At 41.7% G+C, this 23,954-nt stretch overlaps 1 protein-coding gene across 6 annotated transcripts in view; it reads left to right on the top strand.

The window, feature by feature from the left end:
* Positions 1-23,954, top strand: part of sema6a (sema domain, transmembrane domain (TM), and cytoplasmic domain, (semaphorin) 6A) — a 143,053-nt gene that overhangs the window by 98,289 nt on the left and 20,810 nt on the right. For 4 of the 6 annotated variants that reach the window (XM_061767679.1, XM_061767678.1, XM_061767680.1 and 1 more), the window contains exons 11-18: positions 2,126-2,257; positions 5,452-5,607; positions 8,465-8,638; positions 11,389-11,529; positions 11,645-11,719; positions 17,683-17,741; positions 20,198-20,218; positions 20,426-20,446. In XM_061767679.1, the coding sequence (XP_061623663.1) occupies positions 2,126-2,257; positions 5,452-5,607; positions 8,465-8,638; positions 11,389-11,529; positions 11,645-11,719; positions 17,683-17,741; positions 20,198-20,218; positions 20,426-20,446 (779 nt within the window). The remainder of the gene's footprint in view (positions 1-2,125; positions 2,258-5,451; positions 5,608-8,464; positions 8,639-11,388; positions 11,530-11,644; positions 11,720-17,682; positions 17,742-20,197; positions 20,219-20,425; positions 20,447-23,954) is intronic. The other 2 variants (XM_061767683.1, XM_061767682.1) reach the window with 1 other exon arrangement.

Below are 23,954 nucleotides of genomic sequence, written 5' to 3'. Positions count from 1 at the left end.
GTGCATCATCGTTTGATCCGTGCATTTCCATTTCTCAGTAATGGTGGGAAATTAGAGGGAGCATATTTAGAGCAGATTGGTTTATGTCATTTAATGACTGTCTGTCAGCATCTCATCATTTACGGAAAAGCAAGGTGATGAGTATTTCATAACTTTGGGGAAGAAGTTAAGGGAAGGCTCGTTGAGCATTAATACATTCTAAAGCCAGTCAACCTCAAATTGGATTTCAAAATGTATCCCAAAGGAAATACATCCATCCATTTTGTATAGCACTTATCCTCGTTATAGTTGCAGTTGAACCCAAGCTTATCCCATCTTTTGGGCTGGTCCCTGGCCAATAGCAGGGGTCATATAGATGAACATCCATTCTCACTCAGATTCACACATTGTTTTCCTTTCTTCTTCGTTGTCTACCACCTAAAACCAGACACTTGACAGTCTAACATAGCCAATGTAGACAACAATCATTGTAATTTAGTAGCTAATCCAAGTACACCGCTAGCTCTTGATAATACCGCCCTTGTCTGGGCTTTTGTCTTCACCATGAACTTTATCCATGATGCAACGACCCGAAAATCCAGCCCGATTGTTTCAAAACACACTCCATCGTGAAAGAAAGTCTGTTAGATTTGAATTTTATGAGCCCCGACGTGTTGTAAAATAGCAAAAGTGACTCATCAACATGACATGCATTGATTCCAGGCAGACAGCTGCTATCAGACAAGATTTGGGTTTTTCTACAGTTAAATGAATAGCATTAGATAGTTAAAATAATCTTTTGTCCATCACAGTGGCCTTGTGATGAACTGATGCCCTCGAGCCTTTTGGAGAGATCGAGTCATGGTTTCCTCATAGGACTTGGCAGGCCTGGGATGTTGCTTAACTTCCATATTTAATAGCACACTGCTAAATATAGTCCACATAATTCAAAGACATTGGTCAAAACAGTAATCGGAAACATAAGCTTCCACCAATGATCCATGGAGAAGCTTGCGCTTAACTGAATTGGGGTAGCAGCATATTGTGGTTTGGTAGTGCCCAAAGCGAGTCAAATATTTGTCCCCCCATGGACCTGTCGAACTATACGCTACGTCAAGACTGTAAAGACTTTTCCCATTTGTTGTCATTCAAGACTATAGTGAAGTGGTGCCTCGGTATAGGTTGAAATTGTGTTTTTATTCTGCAGGCATCGCATATGTTTGGGTCATCGCACAAATGTCACTGACACACAAAGTAAATGTTATTCTAAAAGGGAAAAAATGACAATGATTGGAAACTCAGTTATAAGTTATAGCTGGCAGACGGATTGTGTGAGGCAAGGCACATGTTGACCACGATGACTATTTTTTTCTCCTTGAGAAATTTTGCACACTGTCCCAAATATTTGCTTGGCAGTTGTATTGGATTAGCTGCATTGTTTTCTTTACATTATATGCCAGTCCTAAATTATGAACTTTAATTTAAACCAAATCCTTCAAAAACTGGATTCTTGTGATGTTCACAAACATTGTCTCAGCATTTGAAAAATGTCATCTACAAACCTAGCAGAACACTATGTTCTGATCTGACTTTGACCTCATATTGTGATTGTGTTGTATATCCTAAAGTAGAGTTCTTGTTATGACTTTGGACAGTAATCTCATGAAAAATAAACAGACCTCCACTGACTCTAACGTCAGAAAGTACATGGCATTTGGTCTTTAGCCAATGTGGTCCATTCGCTCTGTGGGGTCTAGCGACGATTCAAGATGAGGTTTAATGGACTTTAAAACCAATAAGTAGTAGGATAAAGCTATTAATGTTAAGCTACCTACACACAGTGAGAAAATAACACGTTAAAATGTGCCATTTTGGCTCTTTATTTAGAACCGGTACAATTATGTGTTCTAAAATACCCTCTGAATGAATGGTTAGTTCATCCTGACATGCTACATTTTAATATTTATAAAGCTTAGCTGATGGCATCTCTGCATTGACCTTTCAACACTAAATTTCAAATTCGTACAGCTAAAGCCAGCCTCTCTCTGCTTTTCTGCCTCTCCGTACTAGTCCCGGCCGGCCTTGCCATGGTGGATCTTTTCATGTGTTCATTCAGTGTTTTGGTGTTGTGTTTGTGTGGTGGCAGCATTCCAGGTTCGGCTGTGTGTGCTTATGACATGGCGGAGGTGGCCAACGCTTTCACGGGGCGCTTCAAAGAGCAAAAATCCTCAGACTCCACCTGGACGCCTTTTCCTGAGGAGAGGGTTCCCAAGCCAAGGTACCACTGAAGCTACTTAATCAGTGTGCAGAGACACAGACACACACACACGTACACACACACAATACAGTGCAATCTGTGTTTATTAATTACTACCGAGCATGAAGGAGTGCGGTATTGTCTTGATCACTGTTCGTTTATTTGTTGGTTCGTTAGTTAGTTACTCAAAAACTACAATTATTATTATTTTTTTAATTTGGGTGTAAATTGCATAAATCCATTTGAGTTACGGCATAATCGTTCCCCCTGCCACATAATGCAAATGTTAAAGTCACTTCCATCTATTCCCAATTAGTTTTTTCACCTACAAACCCTGTTGTAAAAAATATATAGTTAAAAAGTTAAAAATAAGTTATAAAATTTTACACTATTAGTGAAACTAATTGATTCCTCTTTTTCACATCATGACGGAGTAATTCCCCCCACCATGGAATAAATGGTTGTGTCCCACCAACCTGTTCCAAATGTTTTAGGAGCCTGCTAACTAACAAACGGTGGGGCACACAAATTAATATCGTTATATCTAGCATTTACACCTATTTTGTCAGAGAAAGAATTGTTTCTTTTTCAGTTTGAGTCATGATGGAACCAATCAACCCCTAGAAGAGAGAATACAAATGTTTTTTTCCCATTGTTATTCTTGTCATTCTCAATGGGCCAGAAAGTAGCAACTGTGGGACAAGCAAATCAAGAAATTTACGATATTTAGCTTTTTTTTTCTTTTTCATTTTCTCAGAGGAATTATTGTTGTAGTCCTCCTCTCTTCTTACGTCATTCTCCATAAACCAAGAAGTGCCCTGATAACATACGAATACATAAACAACCACAAATTGGTTGGACTCTGATCTAAATGAACTTACATTTTATGTTAAGATTGCTCTATTAACTGTTGTTTTAATTGGGGCTTTGCATGTTAAGTATAATGTTACACTAGCACACACAGGTGACCCACATCAAAAAGGAGCTCGCATTGACAAATGAAGCATGAGATCGTTTTACAGTTTACGCCTAATTCCACAAACGCTCGAGCCTGATCAATCTAGTGCTCGCTAATTAGCTGGCGTAGAGCTACTCCACTCTTCATCATAAAAATGAACAGATTTACGACAAAGACCGGGGCTCAAGTAATTGCTTCTACACTGTGTGAGTGTGCGTTTACGTGACCTTCCGTACGACCGAAGAGTCAGCTTCAGATGATTCCCCAGCGACGAGCATATTTTTGTGCGATTGAGTGTAGGTGTGAGTTAGCCCTCTCTTCCCCTCTGGTCAGATAAAGATCAGACAGCCAGACAGTTGTTTTTGCTGTGATTTATTTCATTTTCATTCTCGGGACCCTTTTATGTGGCGGCAAACAGACGGCGGGTTCAGTGGCACCCATAGGTCTGGCCCTGCAGCAGGCTGCTCCTCCATGTGTTAGCCTCCCTGTCGAACCATTCACACGCTTCTCGTACATAAGAAGTGTCTGTTTCCGTTCCGCTCCCCATATGTCTGTACATATAAATGAAGCTATACCGCACAGAAAAGCTTCCAGCACTTGTGGCCATTGCCTTCATTCAACATGATTATGCAAATGCTACCCCCTTAGTAGCATCAATCCCCCAGGGGCAAGTAGCCCACTAAATTAAGCTTGAGCAAAGCAATCATTATGAAACTATGTGAATAACAAAATTAATCTTCAAATCCTTGAAGTGATATTTTTGGAGTCTATGGTATGGTAGGTTGATTGAAGACTCTAAATTGCCCGTAGGTGTGAATGTGAGTGCGAATGGTTGTTTGTTTCTATGTGCGCTGCGATTGGCTGGCGACCGGTTCAGGGTGTGCCCCGCCTCCCGCCCGAAGATAGCTGGGATAGGCTCCAGCAGCCCGCGACCCGAGTGAGGATAAGCGATAAAGAAAATGGATGGATGGATGGATGGATGGGTATGTCTTTGATTTGGTCCAGCTGTGTTTTTTTTTTTTCGACTCTTTCCTGCCTTTTCCCGGCTGTGTGGGGCAGCTGAGCCCCCGGCTCCAAGTTGCCAAGAAAATAACATAACATTACATTTAAGAAAATTGTTGTCCTTGGGGTCAGTAATTTAACGCCACGAATTCTGCCTTGCAATTGGTGACTGTGGACATTGTGATTTTTTTTTTCTCCATTTAAATTGCCACTGGAACAAAAGCTAGCTTTAAAAATATATACAATAACACACAATAAAAAAATACTGTTTTGATGCATAACTTTCCTGCAAATGTGTAGTTATTATTTCAAATGTTTGCTTCCCTGGTTGATTGACACGTGCTTAAAACCAGCAACACACCATTAGGGATACGCTGGAACAGTTGACAGATTTCTAGTTAACATTGACGGGGGGTTACAGTATAACCTGACATGAGTGTCTAGACTGCCCATGACATGCAAACTTAACCATCTGACCTATGCAACCACAACAAACTTTCTCATGTTTAAGTCCGTAAGCCAGTGTCTGCTCCTTGCATGTTTGCCACCTCATACATCCAGTAGCCAGCTGGCTAATAGTTCTAAGAGCTGGTGTGGATTTTATGGCGTGGCATGGTATCAAAGACCTTGCTGTAAAAGTCTTTTACAAGCTCTCGGAGGTGAGATGCCTGCAAAGAGGAAGCGCTATCAAGGGCGGCTTCTCTTTTACAGCCATCTCACCTTCTTTCTTTAAATATATCAGATAGATAGCGTGTCACTTGATCCTGTAACCAAAGAGAATTGGACACAGACTGTCCTCAAAGCCTTTAGACATTAGCTACACCCACACATTCAAATTAGATACATTACAAGAACTGTGTCAAACAGTCTGCCTTTCATTTAAGTTTATCACTTCACTGCATCATACTGATAAGTGCCTGTTTTTGTGTTGGACGTTACAATTAAATGGACTACCATATGCATTCTACAGTAGGGAGTATGGTTACATCATGACTCATATGGTAAAAAGAGAGCGTTAATTCCTATATGCGAAATTTAATCCGGATTTTCAACAAAATGTAATGGGTTCTTTTGTAGAAATGGTGTAGTTTTTGCATCATGACAAACCAACCAGCAAACCAAAAACAAATGCAGTGAGCAAAGGGGAATTACTGATCATTATCTTTAAAATAAAATGTTTGATACAGCAATTCAGTGTAAAAAAGCCACAGTTCATTTCATTCATTTATTAATTTTTTTTCCTTCTCATTTGCAGGCCCGGTGATTGTGCCGGCAGTCCAGCTATGGAGAGGTACAAGGTCTCCAATGAGTTCCCCGACGACACGCTCAACTTCATCAAGATGCATCCCCTGATGGATGAGGCAGTGCCCTCCATTGCCAACCGGCCCTGGTTCCTCAAGACCATGGTTCGGTGAGTATTACACACTCCAAAGACTGTTGTCATCGGAGCCTCTTTGGAGCGGCACAATAATTAGGTGAAGTGCTACTCTGAGAGTCGGGCTCATTAAAACCCTCCGGCGCTATACCACAGGCCAGCTGGTGACCTGTTTTTACTGTTATGAGCTGCACTGTTCTCTTATTCCCCTACAAGATCTCATAGTAGTGTGATAAAGACATGGTCAATGGTCTGTGTTTCCTTTGTGTTAAGTTAGATAAGGTTCAAATGTAGCTTGATACTTTAGATGTTCACTGAGCAGAAGACACTTTGGTCAGTCCAATTGTCCCTTTGTTTTGTGTCTCGTGGTGTTTATCAAGATAAGTCAGTGTAATTAAAAACAAACAAAAAAGCTCTCGTTCTAGTTAACGTAACAACTGTTAATGGTTTATAATTCTGGTCTATTCCAATCTGTCCAAAGCTAGTGCATGCATGGCTGATGATTTTTTTTTTAAACTCTTTACATTATTATGAACATAACAACATTATTTTAAGAGCAGTACACCTACTGTATATGGACATCTCAGCGTCAATCCAACATTTTTTGGGATGTTATTCTAATTGAATTGCTGAAGTGCTTGGCAAACCTTTGACAAGCCTCACTGGTGGTACCAGCGCAGAGCAGATGAACCGCGTGAAGAATTCTTCCTGGCTTTTTGCAAGTTATCATCATCCTCATCGCACATCTTGCAGCGGTCTGACCTACATACCGCCACAGCTCAGTTTAGAATACGAACAGTTATCATCAAGGTTAAAACTGCCAGTCTCTTTTCATCAAGACACCGTGATGAAAACACACATAATTCTTTGGTTTTACATAATCACTGTTTTATTTAATTAGAAATGACGCCACAATGAGCAGTGCTTCGCATGTGAGTCGGCGTCAGCAGTTAAAAGCCTTATGTAAGCTGAAAAAAATAAGCGTGGTTGAGGCGTATGGGGGGGGCGTAGAGCGAGGTCTTTTATGATAGCTGTCAGCATCCCTTTGTAGAATACTGGTTTTAAGACAAAGAAGTCAACTGAAAACGTGCAGTAACAGAGTTTGAGAAACCCTGGCATCCACCTTTTAGGTCACACAACCTCAGCTTGCTGAGCACAATGAATCAAAGAATTGAAAGATACTACAAGGAGTCTTCGAGAGATTAAAAAAAAAAAAAACACGAACAACAGAGACTGTATCTCTCAAATCAAATCTCACCGACGCCGGCCTTGGTTCCCCTGAAGATTCTGGAATACATCTAAACCACATTTTCTCTTCAGACTGCTGTTATTGTTGATTTTATTAATTGTTCCAAACAATTTAACAGACATTTAGAGCAAATGTATGGGCGACAAGGTTAAGTTTAATGAGACTATATTGTAAAATGAGGTTAATGTTCATCTCGCTTCAAATTATATTTCCATCTCACTATTGTCCTTTTATAGTAGCGTGTATCTTTACAGTGTTCCCCTATTTAGCGCTGAGAGAATGGCAAACTCCAGCTTCCAGTATGTTGCAAAGCAGCTGTGTGCCATTGCAAACTATTAAAAAAGTACTACTACGATTAGTTCACGTACAGCCATAAGTTATCAGAAAATAAGGATGGGTGACACATATAGTTGCAACTTTCTCCTTGCAGGAGTCAACGGACATGCTTTTTTTTTTAAGTGAACTCAGTCAACAAGATTATTGGGGCCCTGCTGTGGCCAATCCTCCTTTTGGCTTCTGAGCTGCCTGATGAAAGGCACCCTGATTGATACTGTGATCTTTGTGCAATGTTGCATACTTTCATTTTGGTAGTGATAAATTAACCACACACAACTTTGTGAAAGTGGTCCAGAAGAAAGAGGTGAGAGGTGGAAACCTGTAACTTTCATTCCCTGCTGGTGCTCTTCATTGCCATCTGTTACTCATACTGAATAAAAATGACACTTTGCTCGGGCGAAAAACAACCAAGGTATGTCCTTGATTTAAGCCCGCTGCAACGTGACCAAACGTGACTGAAATGAACATCACGAAAAAAAATTACAGATAGCTTCTCTTCGCCGCACAGCAAGCAACTGAGCACCGCACATCTATCGACGCGCTGTAACAGAAAAACTCTATCGGATTTGGAGGCTCCACATACAATTGTTCTTTATTATTGTTTTATTCAAAGACAAATACATAGCGAGATTGTCACAGAAGAAGCAAATAGCCACAAAGAAGAGGAAACCAGCGAGAATAAGGAGAGGGTGTGGATGTTTTGAGAGGCTGCTGACAAATCGCAGCAAACACTGCACGACAGTCCAGTCGGTTTCTGTCGCATCAGAGTGATTGGCTTCGGGATCTCTCTCCCTTTGTGCTGGATCTTTGGTCATTTGTGATCACAGTAATCAATTGTTTGCGGCTCAAATCAATCAGTCTCTAGGTGGCCTTGTGTTTATTTGTCGTGAGAAAGTTATCCAACTTTGCTCCAAACCGCAAGTGGCAAATAACTCAACTCGACTCAACATTATTTGTAGAGCACCCAAAACAGCCACGGCTGCATCAGTGCACTGTACATAAAAATCGGACATAATGGTCACATAAATTAAGGTTGCAAACAAATGAAACCCTTGATTTACTGAACGTGACTTTGATTTTCTTTATTAAATTTATCAACTATCCACAGTTCAGCTAGTTTCACTCACTAGTCCATGCACTAAACCTTCTTTCTGCTTACATTATTATGACCAACAGTACAAGAGACTGATTTCATGTAGTTGCTTGGATTTTCCACCATGTGAATATATCAAACCAAGATGAAAGTGGATGACATTTATTGATTCCGACCAGAAGATGTAAACTAAGTGTTGGTATTTTGTGTTTCAGCTATCGACTGACACGCATTGTGGTGGACAGTGAGGCGGGCCCCCATAAGAACCGCACTGTGGTCTTCCTGGGATCTGAGAAAGGCATCATCCTCAAGTTCCTCGCTAAGATGAACAACGGTTTCCTCAACGACAGCTTGTTCCTGGAGGAACTAAACGTCTACAATCCTGAAAAGTATGGTTTTTTTTCTTTGTATTTCTACCACAGAAACATTAGACACAAAACGGCAAACACCTGGATGCACTTGTCCATATACAATTTCATACACATAGAACAGAGGGCAACCAACCCCAATATACCGCTCCCCTGACCCAACTTCTACAGTAGAGTCAGCCAAGCAGATGGCTACTCTATCATTTAAAAAAGATTTTTATCAGGTTACACTCTACCCAACCACAGATCCTAAATTAAAGACATCAAACCCAAGGCTCTGGATAACGTAGTTCTGCGGTCGGTGACCACAGCAGAGCCCAGCTCCTCCAAAACTCCTGGCTGATTAAAGGAAACACGTTTGCACAAGCTCACATTGAGGTCTGTGTTTGTCTTCAGAGTCAGCCCGGTGAGCTCGTCTAATACTTGACAAGGCTGCCAGTTCATGCACAGATGTGTGTGTTGCATATGTTCCGCTGAATGAAGAGTCATTATGAATTTGGCACATAAATATCAATTCCAGCCACATTTTAGACCCTGCCAAGGCAAATGTTTAGTGGTGGTCTAATGGACGAGGGTGAAGGAGCAGCATTACCAACAGAGTGGGGGAGAAATAACAGTGTTGAAGATCAGCGAGGTCGTGTTATTGTCTTAGGTTGCATTGACATGTGCACTGCCATTTTAAAATATTTTTGTCCCACTTTAGAAAAAAATAATAATGTCATAAAGTATTTGCAGGCTGTCAAACTAATAAGAGCATTTCAGCCAATCAGAATCCTTGGAGAAAGCAGTGGCTGGAAAAGGCACTACAACTACAATGGTCAAATTAGAGCATAGACCTCCACCGAGACTAAACAATCCTAAACTTATCCAACTGACTCCTTTTATTGAAAATGACATGCTAGCGAAGCTTTCGGTGGGCATTACAAAACGAGTCCCAACTTCTAGAAAAACATCCTTCTGCTGGATCTCGTGGGTCATTGCCCGACTTGATTCCAATGCAAGGGGACTGTAAAGGCAAAAAAAAATGCATGTCTGTCTTCTTGTAGACAAAAGTCCACGTTGCAAAAGTCAACATAGCATAGAAAAATATATGTTTTTAAAAATATCCACGTTCGTGCAGACATGGCATTAGACAGCTGAGATTGGGGGAAGGAGTCGCACAGCACTGACAGGGGCAGCTTTCAAGGTCACCGCTATTTGTTAGCCAACATACTGCGGCCATGTGACGGGCCTTATGGAGAGGATGAAGGGCAGGGCCCTGCCTCCTTCCCTCTCTCCTCCCTGTGTCTCCTTCCTGTATCGTTCTCTCAACACGCCGCTCCCCGGCTAGCTGAGCAGCGGTCGGCCGTCGGCCATCTGGCATCACTCGAGTACAGTAAGTGACTTTGCACGAGTTCTACCCTCTGGCTGGCATTAGCTGGATCAGCACGCCACCCGATTGGAGAGCATTACCCAGTGTAGCTGGACTCTAAGCTCTAATTGAGAATGTTAATGCAACATCGAAGCACTGCAAAAGGGGAGGATTAATCCGAGGATGGGGAGAGGAAAGGATGGAAAGGAAGGATAGAAAGAAAGATGCTGGGCACGCCCAAAGGGATTACAGTGTACTCCTTTGGGGTCGGGTGGACAAAGACTGGCCGGGGACACGGAAGTGGATGGTTGGGGAAGTGGATTGTGTTCGTGGGTTTTACACTAAAGTGCAGTGGTATTGCTGACTGCTCACCATGGCCATCTGTTGTATCTGTATCACTTTGTTGTTTATCTCCTTCTGTTGCCCACTCTCCCCCTGACCTCATGGTCTTTATTCCAGCATTATCTCGTCGACCTCTACTTCGTGTTAATCGCACCCACTTTTTTATCTCCATAAATGAGCCGTCAAATCTGGTTTTGTAACCTAACAGCAAACATTTCTCTAGTCTTTGTCTTTAAAGACCCTGTAAAGTGAATTAAGAGAATACAGTATTCATCTTTAAAGGTAATTGCCGAGAACTATGTAGTACTCAACTAGGGCGTTAAATGTTTTTCAGCATTTCAGGTTTTTTTGGAGGCAGTTAGCTAACAACCTAGCTATCCCCACACCCCAAAATGCATCTTTTATTCGAATAGTCTCCTATGGTGGCCACTTTAGAGGCCCTGTTTGTCAGCCATGAGTGCGCACACATCATGCAGAGAAAGGTGGAGAATTTCTTTTAAAAAGTTAGACTTGACAGCCATCATGTGGCCGGGGCTTCGGGCTGGTGTGGTCGCTTTAGAGCGCCTCGTTGTTGGCCATGCGTGGACGCATGTCACAGAGAGAGGGCAGTAGAGCGAACGTGGACAGGAGCTTCGTGCTAGTATGGCTGCATTAGAGCGCCTCGTTGTCGCGAGGTGGAAAAGCCCCACGATGATCCGGTGAGTTATATTACATCCAACGGCGGCTTTAAGCTGATATATATTCACGGTTCAAACATTTAGTCATGTGTAGGCATACGAAAGATGCTAGACGATGTATCATCCATTTTTCTGGGTCATAGTAGAGGTATTTGATTGACAGTTGACATTTAAGCAGCATTTGAGAGCGTAGGCAATGGCTTTATGTTTCATGATTTTGAAGCCTCATTTTATATACTTGGCGATTTATTTCAATCACTCCAATTTGGCAGTGATGCTAACAAAAAGTCTGAGGCGTGTCATATTTAGAAGCTGTTTCTTTTCACTTTACAAGGATTTTAAACCCAATAAATTCTCTTCATCCTCACCCCGTCATCTACGTTGTCTCGTCCTTCCTCTAGGTGCAATATAGACGGCGTGGAGGACAAGCGCATCGTCAGCATGCAGATCGACCCCAAGGGTCACGCCCTGTGGGTGGCATTCACCTCCTGTGTGGTTAAAGTGCCTCTGTCTCGCTGCGAAAGGCACGGAAGATGCAAGAAGTACGTTTAATAGCCACGGCAGCACAGTGATTCCTCTTCATTTCAAGGCCCAAAAAACAGGCTATTCTAGTCTTTCTAGTGATGTCGGGGTGAATGTCTTTTGTCTGTCACCCAGGTCCTGTATCGCCTCCAGGGACCCGTACTGTGGTTGGGTGTCGGAAGGAGCGTGCAGACAAGTGATTGACACCAAGTAAGTCACTGAAGTCACAGTGTTTAATAAGCTATGGTGGATGAGAAGGACCATATGTATAGCCCCATTTTCACTGCACTACTGCTCTGCTCCGCATGGCTCTTCTCACTAGCATCACTTTTTTTCATTGGCAAAACCAGGGACTATCAAGTATTATTGTAGTTACAAGAGTGTTAAGCCAGTTTGGGTGACATAAACCACTACTGGTCAAGCAAATTCGTCATTATTTTCGAAACATACTTGACCCTGGATGCAACTGTATTTTACCCCACAATCATCTCTTTGCTGCAATGCTCCATTTTTCTCCTACCACTCTTTTGTCATGGAAAACTAACCTCCCAAAAGGAGGATAGTATTTCTCTCTGTCCTTGTGTGGTATCTTATGGGGTGCTCCCACTTCCACAGTACTAATAATACTGTATATATGTTAGGTTCACTGAAGACTCTAAATTGCCGTTAATGATTATGTGAGGTGAGGTGACATTGTAAAAGCACTTAGTGCCTTGAAGGTAGAAAAATGCAATGTAACTGATTTACTTTGGACCTTTCTCTACTCCTTTTATTTCTTTTTGGTGACAGAAAAATTTTTAAATTTTGGAAGTGGGGCATCTGAAGGTTCAAATCTCAGCTCTAGCCAGTCCTCTGTGGAGGTTGCATGAACAACACTCCATCTTTGGGTGACTTGAATTTGATTCAGCTTTTGGCGCAGTTTGGAAAACAAGCGGCTACTTTTGAAGAATCCTCAGAGCCCATTAAATTAGCAGTCCACTTTAACTCTCACGGGCAAATCCTTGTTCTTGAAACAAATCTGACCTTATTAGAATTGATGGTAGTATCGTAAATGTTTTGTATTAATAAATTATTCATAGACTTGCAAAGAAAGTAGGTTGAAGATTTTGGAAAATTGATCTGCCCGGGGTTAACTCCATCTCTCGCCCAGTGCCAGCTGGGATTTGCTCCAGCTCCTCACAAGTGGTGCATGTAATAGATGGATGGAAATCATTTAAAATTAATATGAGATAGAAAGTTATAGTTGGAATGAATACTTGGGCCGTCAACTTCCTTTACTTCCAATTCAGGTTTAACAAGTATTTTGGTCCAGTGAATTTGAATGCAATCCTGGCTGTATTGAAAGGCCATACAAGCGTTTTACAAGTTTTTCAATCCGATGTTCCACCTTCTTTGTCATGCTTGGTAGCCTTCATCTCTGGATTTGACATGTCTGTGAGCTTTCTAATTTTATGGTGTGCAAGTGCAATTTCCCTCAGCTGCAAAGGCTATTGGAGGGCCGAATGGAAGGAAAGCGTCGTACGCCGCACGGTTAGGGGTTGGCTGCTCAGCCTGAGCAACACTTGATGGTCACCCTCACTGTAATTTTGTGGTGGTAGCTGGGACACAGAGCCCGATTATATTCTCAGAGAAAACAGCATATTTGACTTTTGTGGTGGGAAAAACATTTTACACATGAAGTCATAACAAAAGGACCGGCGCTCCAGTGGCTATTTGACATTGAATAAATGTGATCCCTGTGCTGCAAAATGATTAGCCTGGTGTGCCAGTGCTACTAAAGGCGCACATGAACACACACAAAAAGTCACACCCATCCTGTTATTATTTTGCAAAGCTGAGCCAGCGGAGAGTTCTGATTGAAGGAGCCGACAGTGGGCCAGTAATAGCACAAGACAGTATGGCCTACCTCCTTTGCAATATTTCTGTTGTTTCCAGTCAGCTGTGAAAAGACAAAGTTGCTGTTTATTTTCAAGGCTGGAAACAGGGAAACAAGGCTGGTAATGAAATGTCAAAGAAAACCTGTTGCAATACTGTGTCATTCCTACCTCATCAAATACAAATGCTTGGACAGCGGGCCCTTTGCTTCACACTAGAATGCCACAGCTCTGCCTCCAGTATTTTTTGGTGTCTTCTTCAAAACATTATGGGGACAAAAAAAAAAAAAAAAAAACTTCTGAACATGTGAAACACAGTTACAGTGTCCCTACTTTTTGTAAAGGCACAAACGCCATGGCTCCCTGCTGAAAGATTTCAGTCAGACTTGAGCCTCAGGTGTCAATATATCATGTTTGTTTGATGCACACAACAGACGCCACCAACACCAACATGGAGTCTTTGCTGTATACAGGTGTCATCACATTCTGTCTCTTGCTCCCCAACCATTGCTGACCCTTGAGAGCTTTCGTTACTGACCAGCTTTCTGTCAACAAGTTGTCTGCGCTGTTGTTCCTCTCTCTAGTGTAGGATAGGAAGATAGGTGTTATTATTGCAGCCTGATGGTTTCTTTTAGCCACTTAGTGTATTTCATCAACAATGGGAGGATGCCTCGTGGGATGAAATGAGGTCTTCTACGATCATGCTTTTCTTGTGTTTATAGAATTACACAAAGAAGAAGTCCAAAAGCCTAATTTCTTTTGGAGACTAGTTGCATGCATTTATTTACGGTTTATCCTGAAATTTTCTGGCTCTCGCATGCATCCTCACCTTTCTAACACCATCTGGCCTTTGTGCCAGTGAGACCACATTGCCACGTCGAGTTATGTCTCTAATACGAACAGCTTGGGCTTTCCTACGCCACTACAATATGGCCCCAAGCCCCCCGCTCCCTGTGGTCCATTCTTGTGATCTCAGATCTGCCAGTCCTGTACAAATCTCTGCATTGAGTTTTGCCTGTAAATTGACTGCCAAGTGAAAATTGTGATTAAATGTGTTGAGCCACGAATCGAAATGAATGGGCTACTCCAAATTGCATATATGCATGATCTTAACCCTCATATGTTAAACTCCAGCAGGCTCTTCTGCTGTTACTATGATGTAGCCGCTATGGGACAAATGGATAGTAAATTTCTATTGCGTCACTGATAGACGCTGAGGTCGTAGTGTGATTGCTCAATGTTAATTCACAGGGAAAAGCTGTGAAACCTATTTTAACCATGTTGTCCCTAATGTTAATCTGAATTGGAATTCCAGTGGGATTCCAGGCTTCCAGTGTTTTGGTTTTGGGACAATTGAGGTAGTGCTGGGGCAGATGATGCTTTGCCAGATTTTTTTTTTTTTTTCCAACTTTCTGAAAGAGTAGTGATATGTTGTAAAATTCATTTCTATAAATGAATCCCTAATCTTCATAACCCTATTTTGGTGTAATTTAGTGTAAATCTGAGTTGACTGTGTTCTCACTTGCTCCTCCCTTTTTTGGTCATGTGGGGCAACAAACCTCTCTGCCCCAGTTTGCCCTAGAAACAGCAAAGTGATTGTTATGGCCCCAGAAATTCTGTCCAACAACAACTAGCTGTGCAAGTCTGTTTTTTTTTCTTCACAAAATGTCACTGGAGTGGTCCTGTCCAAATAAAATCCCAGTGAACATGGTGGAATATGTGACATATTTGTTATTAGGTTTTGGGTCCCAAATCATCAAGCAACATCCTTTCAGCATCTGTGACAATTTTGAAAAGATAAACTTGATGCATATTATTATTAAGCATGTATGCATCTACAGTATCTCTCAATTGTGGGATTTTTGTTTCATCCCAAAAACAACAAAATGCAATTTCTTTTTTTTTCTGGATTGAAAATGTATTTTTCTTTCTTTTTGGGGCACTGCTATAATGAATGTGTCCCATAAATTTTGGCCTCCCAAATGTGTTTTTCTTTTCTTCTATATAAGACAAGCACTCCGATCCAATAAAAACCCTTAAAAAACAAAATTTGGCATGTATGCATAGAGGGGGTCAGGGTTTACAGTAACTGTGAGGAAATCTGGTGCTGAAAAAAAAGCTGGCAAAACTCTCAAGCTCAGAAATGCTGCTGGTGACTGAATTATTGTTGTGGTTTGAGAGGGTGAATGGTTATTTCCACGAAATGACAGTTATGGTGAAAATCTGTTTGTTATCCTCCGTGAACCTCTTGGTACTTTTCCTTGTAAGGTTTTCACATTTTCTGTAACGGGACTGGGTTGGTTGTTGGATCGGGGGGCAGCAGGCGGACCTTCATGCAGTAATTGTAAGCAGAGGCGGGTGAGGAAGATGAGAGGCGGGATGAGGTTTGTGAGAAGCTGTCATGCGTGACTGTGATCCTGCTTGACAGTTGGTCCGCTCTGTTTCACAGATCTCCTGCTTGCTTGGTGGTCTTTCAGGCTGAAAACAGGTCTCTGTGCAGATTGTAGCAGAAAATAGCATCTCCAAAAACTTCTCCCCCTCACCCTTTATTTCACCCCTTCTGTGTCATGTGATGGCTCTTTGGGCTTGGCTACAACTCAGCGCACTGGCCTCGGCCCATGTGATTGGGACTCATATCTGAACAGATTTTGGATGCAGAAGAGAGAATAAACTAGCTGAAAGTCCAGTTGTTGCCCAGTGACGCAGTTGGGCGTCTGGCAGAAGTCTACCCACCCCCGACAAAAGGAGAACTTGAGCACCTTTGTTTGCATCATTGGTTAGCCAGCAAAATTGCGAGTTAGTTGGTTATTATTTTTCTACCACTCCAGCGTGCAATTAGCTAGCCAGTTCTGCCTAAACCCCAAAAATGCATCTTCCCAGCTCAGTGTTATTATTTAAATTCCCAAGTGAGGAGGTGACACTGCGGACAAGCCAGCTACTCATCTGCCAGCCCTGAAAGACGGTTGGTTCGCGAGATAGCTTGTGGCTAGCGCCTCTTGTCGCAGCGTGGAAAGCCCTGCGACGACCTGGTGGGATATATCCCACCCGTCGAATACTTTTAAGCCAAAGCTGAAACATGTAGGGATGAGTAGGCATAAGAAAGATACAAGACAAAGTAGCATCCTTTTATCAGCGTGGTTTCAGCATTCAGTGGACACGGCCACGGCGTTTGAGAGTGGAGACAATGGCTTGATTTTTCATAAATTTGAAGCCTCATTTTATATCCTTGCCGATTTTTTTCAAACCTTCAAATTTGGCAGGGTTGTTGGCAACAGTCTTCTCTGTGTCATGTGTCAAATTTACAAGGAATATTTATTTGCACTTAAAAATTAAAATCTGCGTGATGGCTTATGAGCAGAATTAGCTTGCACACGTTAGCCTGGCCAACATGTTAACCATGCTCACAATGCTCATGACAAAAAGAATGTTAACATTTGACTTCACTGGATTAATATGAACTAGTTTAACCTATGTTGATGTGCTTCTTCAGGTTGGACGGGGAGTTTTTGAGTGCCAATTTTGCTGCCACTTTAAGTAGGCATAAGAGGCACTTCATCCAATGTACGAAATGCATTTCTCGTTATCACCACCACGGAGTTCACTACTGCACTCGTATTGGTGGTCATCTGCTGTTGGGAATGATGTATGAGCAGCAGAGTCACCAGTAGGTGCTTTATCTTGTCTGTATTCTGCGGGGGGAAATTGTGTGCCTCACTTTGGACAGGCGGGACTATTCTTCAACTTTGTGCTCCACGGTTCAGTCATTTTGTCAACAAAAAAATGATTGGGATTTAAATTTGAAGTAACAAAGATGGTCAGGGGAAACGTATCCTGGTAAGAGTATACATTTTATTTAGTGGAGTTAAAGTGAAAGTTGCTAGAAATATAACTAACAAAGTACAGAATACAGGATGTTAAAATTCCACTGATGTACAGTAATGAAGTATTACATTACAAGACATGAAACATGGGAAATGTCTCACATAACGTGCAAAGAAAAAATATATCATTTGGTACCACCAGAACGTGCGATGGGTTCTGTGCCAGTTATGGATTTTTTTTAGCCTACATGCTTCTTTCGTCATAACCCTTTGGCTTGAGACCTCAGGGTGCCTGCTTGGTGTTCTTTGATGGCGTTCCAGTTAAAGGCCTCCTGCAGGCTTCGCCGAAGGATTGCTAAGAAATATGCCGCGTCGGAGGGATGCTTTTGTTGTTGTTTTCCCGAAGCGATGTGACTCGGATCGCACCGGCTCTTGGCCCGCTTCCCGCTGCTGACCATGATGTCTCTGTTCCCTGCAGATCCGCCTTTGAGCAGGACGTGGACCATGGTAACACAGATGGCCTGGGAGACTGCCAAAGTAAGCAGGCCCTTTTTCCCTCTCTCGTATCTTTCCTTTTTCACGACCATAGCCATCCCATAATACACACACACTGTATGCTAACTCACCCACTATCCTCTGTTTCCGTCTTCGCTGCCGTCACCTTTTTCCCACCCCCCATCTGTTCCGCCATCACAATCCTCTCTTTCAGCATCTTCCATCCATCTGCCCCATTCTCTCTCGTCCTACACTCCACTCCCCTCCATCTTTACTCCCCTCGGTCAGTCGAGCTCTGTGCCCTGTGGCGCAAAGACTGTCTTCCTTCTTGTACACTGTCCCACAAACATTCAGCGCCACAGTGGGTAAAAGGATTTTGCTTGTGTGTGCAGTCACTCATTTAGTGACACAAAAACAAGGCGTAGAACTCTCAACCCATTTAGCGAGCCTCAAATATCTCGATACAAGAGGGGAAGAATCATACATTGTATTCTCGACCCCTTTCCTTTTCAGTTTAGCGTGAATTGACAGTCGTGATACACTTGCTATTCAATGTGTTCTTGGGAGACTTCAGAAAGCGCTATATTAAGTTCATAGCTTCCAATAACACAAGCCTCACTAGACTTGAGCGAGCTTATTACCCACAGCACACACTCCTAAGAAAACATGTCGCCACAAAACACTCCACAAACTTGGTGGCAAAAAAAAAAAAAACAGTTTGCTGTAATTTTAAAGCGGTTAAGCTTAGGGATTGTTATATGATCATTCAGTTACCCTTCTGTGAGCGTATTTGGTAACCCGAGTGTGTGTTCACCGATTTGCCAGAAATTACACGCTGGTGCTTTGATATACTATACGAATGACCCAACGCAGCAGTTTTCCGAGATACGAGCTGTTGTTCGACCATTTTTTTTTTATTTTACTTGCGATAAAAAATTTGATATACGAGCACTGTTGACAGAGAAGGCAACTCAACATACTTCACAACAAGCAGCAGTTTGGCAGATAGTGAACATCCATCCATCCATCCATTTTCTGAGCCGCTTCTCCTCACTAGGGTCGCGGGCGTGCTGGAGCCTATCCCAGCTATCATCGGGCAGGAGGCGGGGTACACCCTGAACCGGTTGCCAGCCAATCGCAGGGCACATACAAACAAACAACCATTCGCACTCACATTCACACCTATGGGCAATTTAGAGTCTCCAATTCATGCATGTTTTTGGGATGTGGGAGGAAGCCGGAGTGCCCGGAGAAAACCCACGCAGGCACGGGGAGAACATGCAAACTCCACACAGGCGGGGGCAGGGATTGAACCCCTTTCCTCAGAACTGTGAGACTGACGCTCTAACCAGTCGTCCACCGTGCCGCAGATAGTGAACAATTCTTCCAAAAAGAGGCTTTCAGCTGTTAATTGACACTCCCATTTGAATTTTCCTGTCAAACGAAATTCCACATTCTGTATTTAAAACAACCACATATTTTGCTTTAGATAAGCCCGTTTAGCTTAATGCTAACAAACAATTCAAAAGGTTGTACACGGGCTAATGAATAGCATCGGTGTCGCAGTGTCATAACCCTGTAAGCAACGGCTATTTGAAAACAAAGTGTGGAGCAAAACACATAGCCAGACAATATAACAACACTCACAGGCATACTTTAGTCCTCTAAAAAGAGCAACTACTATTACTGCAGCATACTGAGTCAATTGTGAAACTTCTTCATGTGGGTCTCTGTCTGTATTATACTGCCCCCCCCAGGTGGCCAATGCACACACATCAGAAGGAGCAGCACAATGTCCATTGAATTACAGCAAAAAATGTGGCAACACTTAAATTCTTTGCATTCTAAATTTTTGTCTTTTGGGGGGGGGGGGCAGGAACTGATTAATGGCATTTCAAGTCATTTCAACAGTGAAAGATGATTTGAGATATGAGGGTTTTGAGTTGAGAGCATGGTCAGGGTACAAAGTAAACTCATATCTTAAGGAACCACTGTATATTGCAAATAAATTAAAAATATTCATCAAACGTGAAAAGCTCACGAAAAATATTGCGTCTGTGGTAGAAATTTCGGGATTCTAAGTAATTCAATTACTGCCCTACAGGGTTGAGTTAAACTGTTTTATATGGTTGGAAATGACACGAGAAAGTGGCATAACATTTTTTTAAGAGGTATATATTCTATACTTTCAATGTTTATTAAAACTTTGTTCTAACTTTGTTCTTCTTTCTAACTGGATCAAACCAATCAAAATAAAAAATTTCCAAATGTGGGCAGGGTATGGATAATTTGGAGTTCAGTGTATGTAAATATCCTGGTTAATTTTATTCTATTAATAATACAATGCCAGTTCAGACAAAAATGAACCTTTTTTTCACGTTAGTCACATATAAAGCAACGAGGGTGATGATGAAATCCTTTCGTGGTAAAGTGAATGTGAAAGTTTCTTTATTACACGCAATAACATACTTTTTCTTTATCCTTTCTTCTACTTTCAGATACCTTCGTGGCACTGAATGGTAAGTATCCCGCATTTCCCGTAAAAAGGCAATCAAATGACCGAGGGCAACATTTTATCTCGAGCACTGTTTCAGTCCGGCCACACCTCCTCATCTCCTCGATGAATTTTTCCCTCTCAAGGAAATGAAAACTCCTCCCACCTGTATAGACGGGTTATTAACGACCACGTGTTTAACTGAATTTATGTCATTCCTTCTTTTGGATAGACGTTCCTTCCAGTTATAAAGGTAATGAAACACTCAATCATGGCTGCTCCATCCCCCACCCCCTTCCAATTCGTAGTGGCCCTCCTCATGCAGCCCTACTCCTGTGGCCCCCTATAGGAATTAGAAATAGATCTTTAATCAAGATTCTGATTTTATTAGCTCAATTAGACCCTGTCATTCTCTATGTTAACACCCCCTCCCATTCCCCTCTATCCCCTCTGCAATTGCATCGATTAGCCCTGACATTTGCTGCATTAATTGGAAGGATCTTGATGTTGGTGGTTAAAGGCCTTGATGGTGAACAAATGTCTCGCTTGAGGATCATGACAGGCGTGAACAGAGGAGAAAAAGCGGCTTGGATTAGCTCTAGATGAGATGAAAAAGTAAACAAATCAAACAGACAGGCAAAAAAAAAGTGTACTTTTCCAACAAACATAGCACACAAACAAAACAATATAATATTCACAAAAACTAAACTTTATATTCACAACTTAATGAAACTGTTACCAGCCACGCAGTATTGTGAAGGGGGTGCGTTTACCCCAGTAGATAGCTACACCAACCACTATATTATGACCATTAGAGTCATCCACCACCACCCTAAAAAAAAATGGGTGGGGGTATGGTGGGTGATGCACCATCAACCGCCGGTCTGCGGGCCACTCCTGTAGTAGATCTAAGTGTTCATCAAAAACGAGGCAGTTAAATCTATTCCTGAAGTCTATTTATTATTTTAAGTCACTGTAACATTGTGCACAGTTTGAAAATTACCACTATGCCTAGATGTAGGAAAATAGAAAACTGTACTTAGATAATGAGTCAATGAAACATGTATTGTACTTTTATTTGCATTAAATTCAGTGATTCTTTTGAGTACCACCAGAGGAAACTTTTGCAGTTTCGGTCCATAAAAATACAAACAATGAGTTCCGGCATCACCTGTCGCCATCATAAACCTTTTTTTTAACAGTATAGGCAATATTCCAAGTCACATCTTAACTATCATGCATTCATATCATGTAAAAATAAGTCAACCCTGGTTAACAGAGTAATATGTGAACACAATAAAACGCTCAACTTTGATGACGACGGGCAAATATCGCCTTTGAACATTCTTAGAACAAATTGTGTGGCATAAAAAAGTCGCAAACACTATATATATATATATACATATATATATATATATATATGTGTATATATTTATTTATTTATTTTTATTTATTTATTTTTTTCGGAAAATGTCACATTCTGATTTGCACGCCCTCAGGGTTCGTTAAACTCGTTAAAGAGATTTTGCTGTATTGTTAATACCTTTCTAAGTGTAAGTGTTATTATTTGATTCAACCTATTGTATACAACTGTGTAAGTGGTCATAACGTTGAGACTGGTCCGTGTGTCTCTCTCACACAAACATCTCCCAGCTGCCACATGAAAACAGTCAGATCCATACAAAAGAATACCTATCTTGAAGTCCTTCCAGCCCTGCATCCACTAGCACCCCTAATATGGCTGTACCCCCACCACCCCATTGTGATCCTCCCTGTTGTTTGAGGTCCAGGTTCATGGAAAATGCACCTACGCCCATAAACACATACATCCACACATAAACACACACTTAACAGCACAAACACACAAGCCCTTCTCTCAGTGGCAGTGTGAGAGGTTAATATGTCATTGAAGATAAATAAATGCCTCCTCTCCACTTTCCCCTTCTTTACTCCAGACGAGACATGCTCGCCTCGCTTTTAATCTGTAGCGAGGGGAAAAAGAGAGAGGGTGTAAATCCTTTGGCAGTTTATGGCACTCCCCCACTCTTCCGAAAGCGCTGAGGCTCGCTCTCTCTCACACTGTATGTGTGTCATCTGCCTGAATTGCACTTCCCCTGGCGGTAAGGGAATGAATTATAAAATAGGCCTGTCACACTAATCTCTCAGCCTTGGGCCAATAGTTAAATAAATCATTTTAATGATTGCCACGCCACACGGAGGAAGAAGAAGAAGATGAAGTGGAGGCTCTGGATGGTGTTGAGAGGGTGTGTGCTAGTTTACCAGCATCGTCAGTATCACCCACCCCCCTTCTTTAAACACAAGCATAAACACATAGTGAAAGACATCTGCTGGTGCCTACACACGCTGCTGTCACCTCCATGGTAAAAATCAGAGAGCTGAGCCCCACAAAGGCTTCATTCTATTAAGTGAAATGTGAAGCCGGTGCCAAATTGAGAAGGACGGCTTAAGTGGGCACGTCACATGCTAATGTGATTAGGCTGCTTTGAAAATAAACAGCAGAAAGCTCAGATTTGTGATACATATTCATGCTCGTGATTAGAATGAACCTTCAGTTATCTACTTCCTATATATTCGATCCTTTGAATTTGGGCATTATTGCCTGAGAATTGAAGATTTAAAAGAAAAAAAACATTCGGAATACTAAGATTAGACCCTTCTCCAGATTGCACAGCAGCATTTTATGGCTTCTACCTTCTGCCTTGCTCACAAACAACAAATCACAGATCAAGATCAACGCCAAATACTTTTATACGTTTTTATGTGAGACTGTCCCACGTCATTGAATTTGGTTCATTAAAATATTAAACAAAAAAAGTTGGTCTCACCTAACCTCACTTTTATTTTTCTTCACTAACATAATCCAAATTGAAAGGTTTTTAAGGTGATAACATTTTTATGCAATAGTTTAATAATTTATTCATTTTAATTTAAATGTTAAATAAATGAAATAAATAAATACATCCATTTCCCATACCGCTTTTCCTCACTAACTTTAACAAAACAAATCAAATACAATATATTACAATATATATAAAATCAACAGCACCAAATTTTACACATTCCTACGTAGATCCTAACCTCCACCTGTGTATGATTTATAATTTTATTATTTAATCAGACGTAAGAATCCCAAAAATCCCCAAATGAATTCAAAAGTTAGACGTTGACAGAATCTTATGTTGGGGAAAAAAAGTGTGATCGTGTGTATTGACAGCTTTAGAAGCACTTCTCCATGTTTCGTAAAATGTTGCTCGACAGGAGCGCCGCAAAGAAGGAAAGTCAGCATGTCGTCATCCTTCATATGAAAGGTGTGAGCCCTCTGGCGATGGTGGAAAAATGTGATTATACTCTGCTAGGTCCAGTCGAGCTTTGACATGTCAGTCAGAAAAGGAGGAGGAGGAAAGACGAGAAGAGAAGGACATGACAATGTGAAGAGACACATTTACTAATGAGTTGCTGGCAGAGTCCCCGGGGGGAGTCACTTTTTGCCTCTCGTAGCCAAGCAGCTGTCCTTGTGTGCTTCGACGGAGGGAACTATGTGTGCGAGCATGTGTATGTACACTGCTCACCAAAGCTTCAGAATATTCAGCCTTCGGGTGAACTTAACCTAGAATGAACCTCAAATGAACTGTAACCTTAACAGGTAATTTGACCTTTCCGAAACGGGCAACTGTTCAGTGTTTCAGTACTTTTTCCAAGGTTATACAGCGAGCCCCAGCATATCTGTGCATAAAAGTGTT

This window comes from Phyllopteryx taeniolatus, chromosome 3 (assembly GCF_024500385.1).
Source record: "Phyllopteryx taeniolatus isolate TA_2022b chromosome 3, UOR_Ptae_1.2, whole genome shotgun sequence".
Taxonomy (NCBI): domain Eukaryota; kingdom Metazoa; phylum Chordata; class Actinopteri; order Syngnathiformes; family Syngnathidae; genus Phyllopteryx; species Phyllopteryx taeniolatus.
This window is presented reverse-complemented; position numbering and strand designations above follow the sequence as displayed.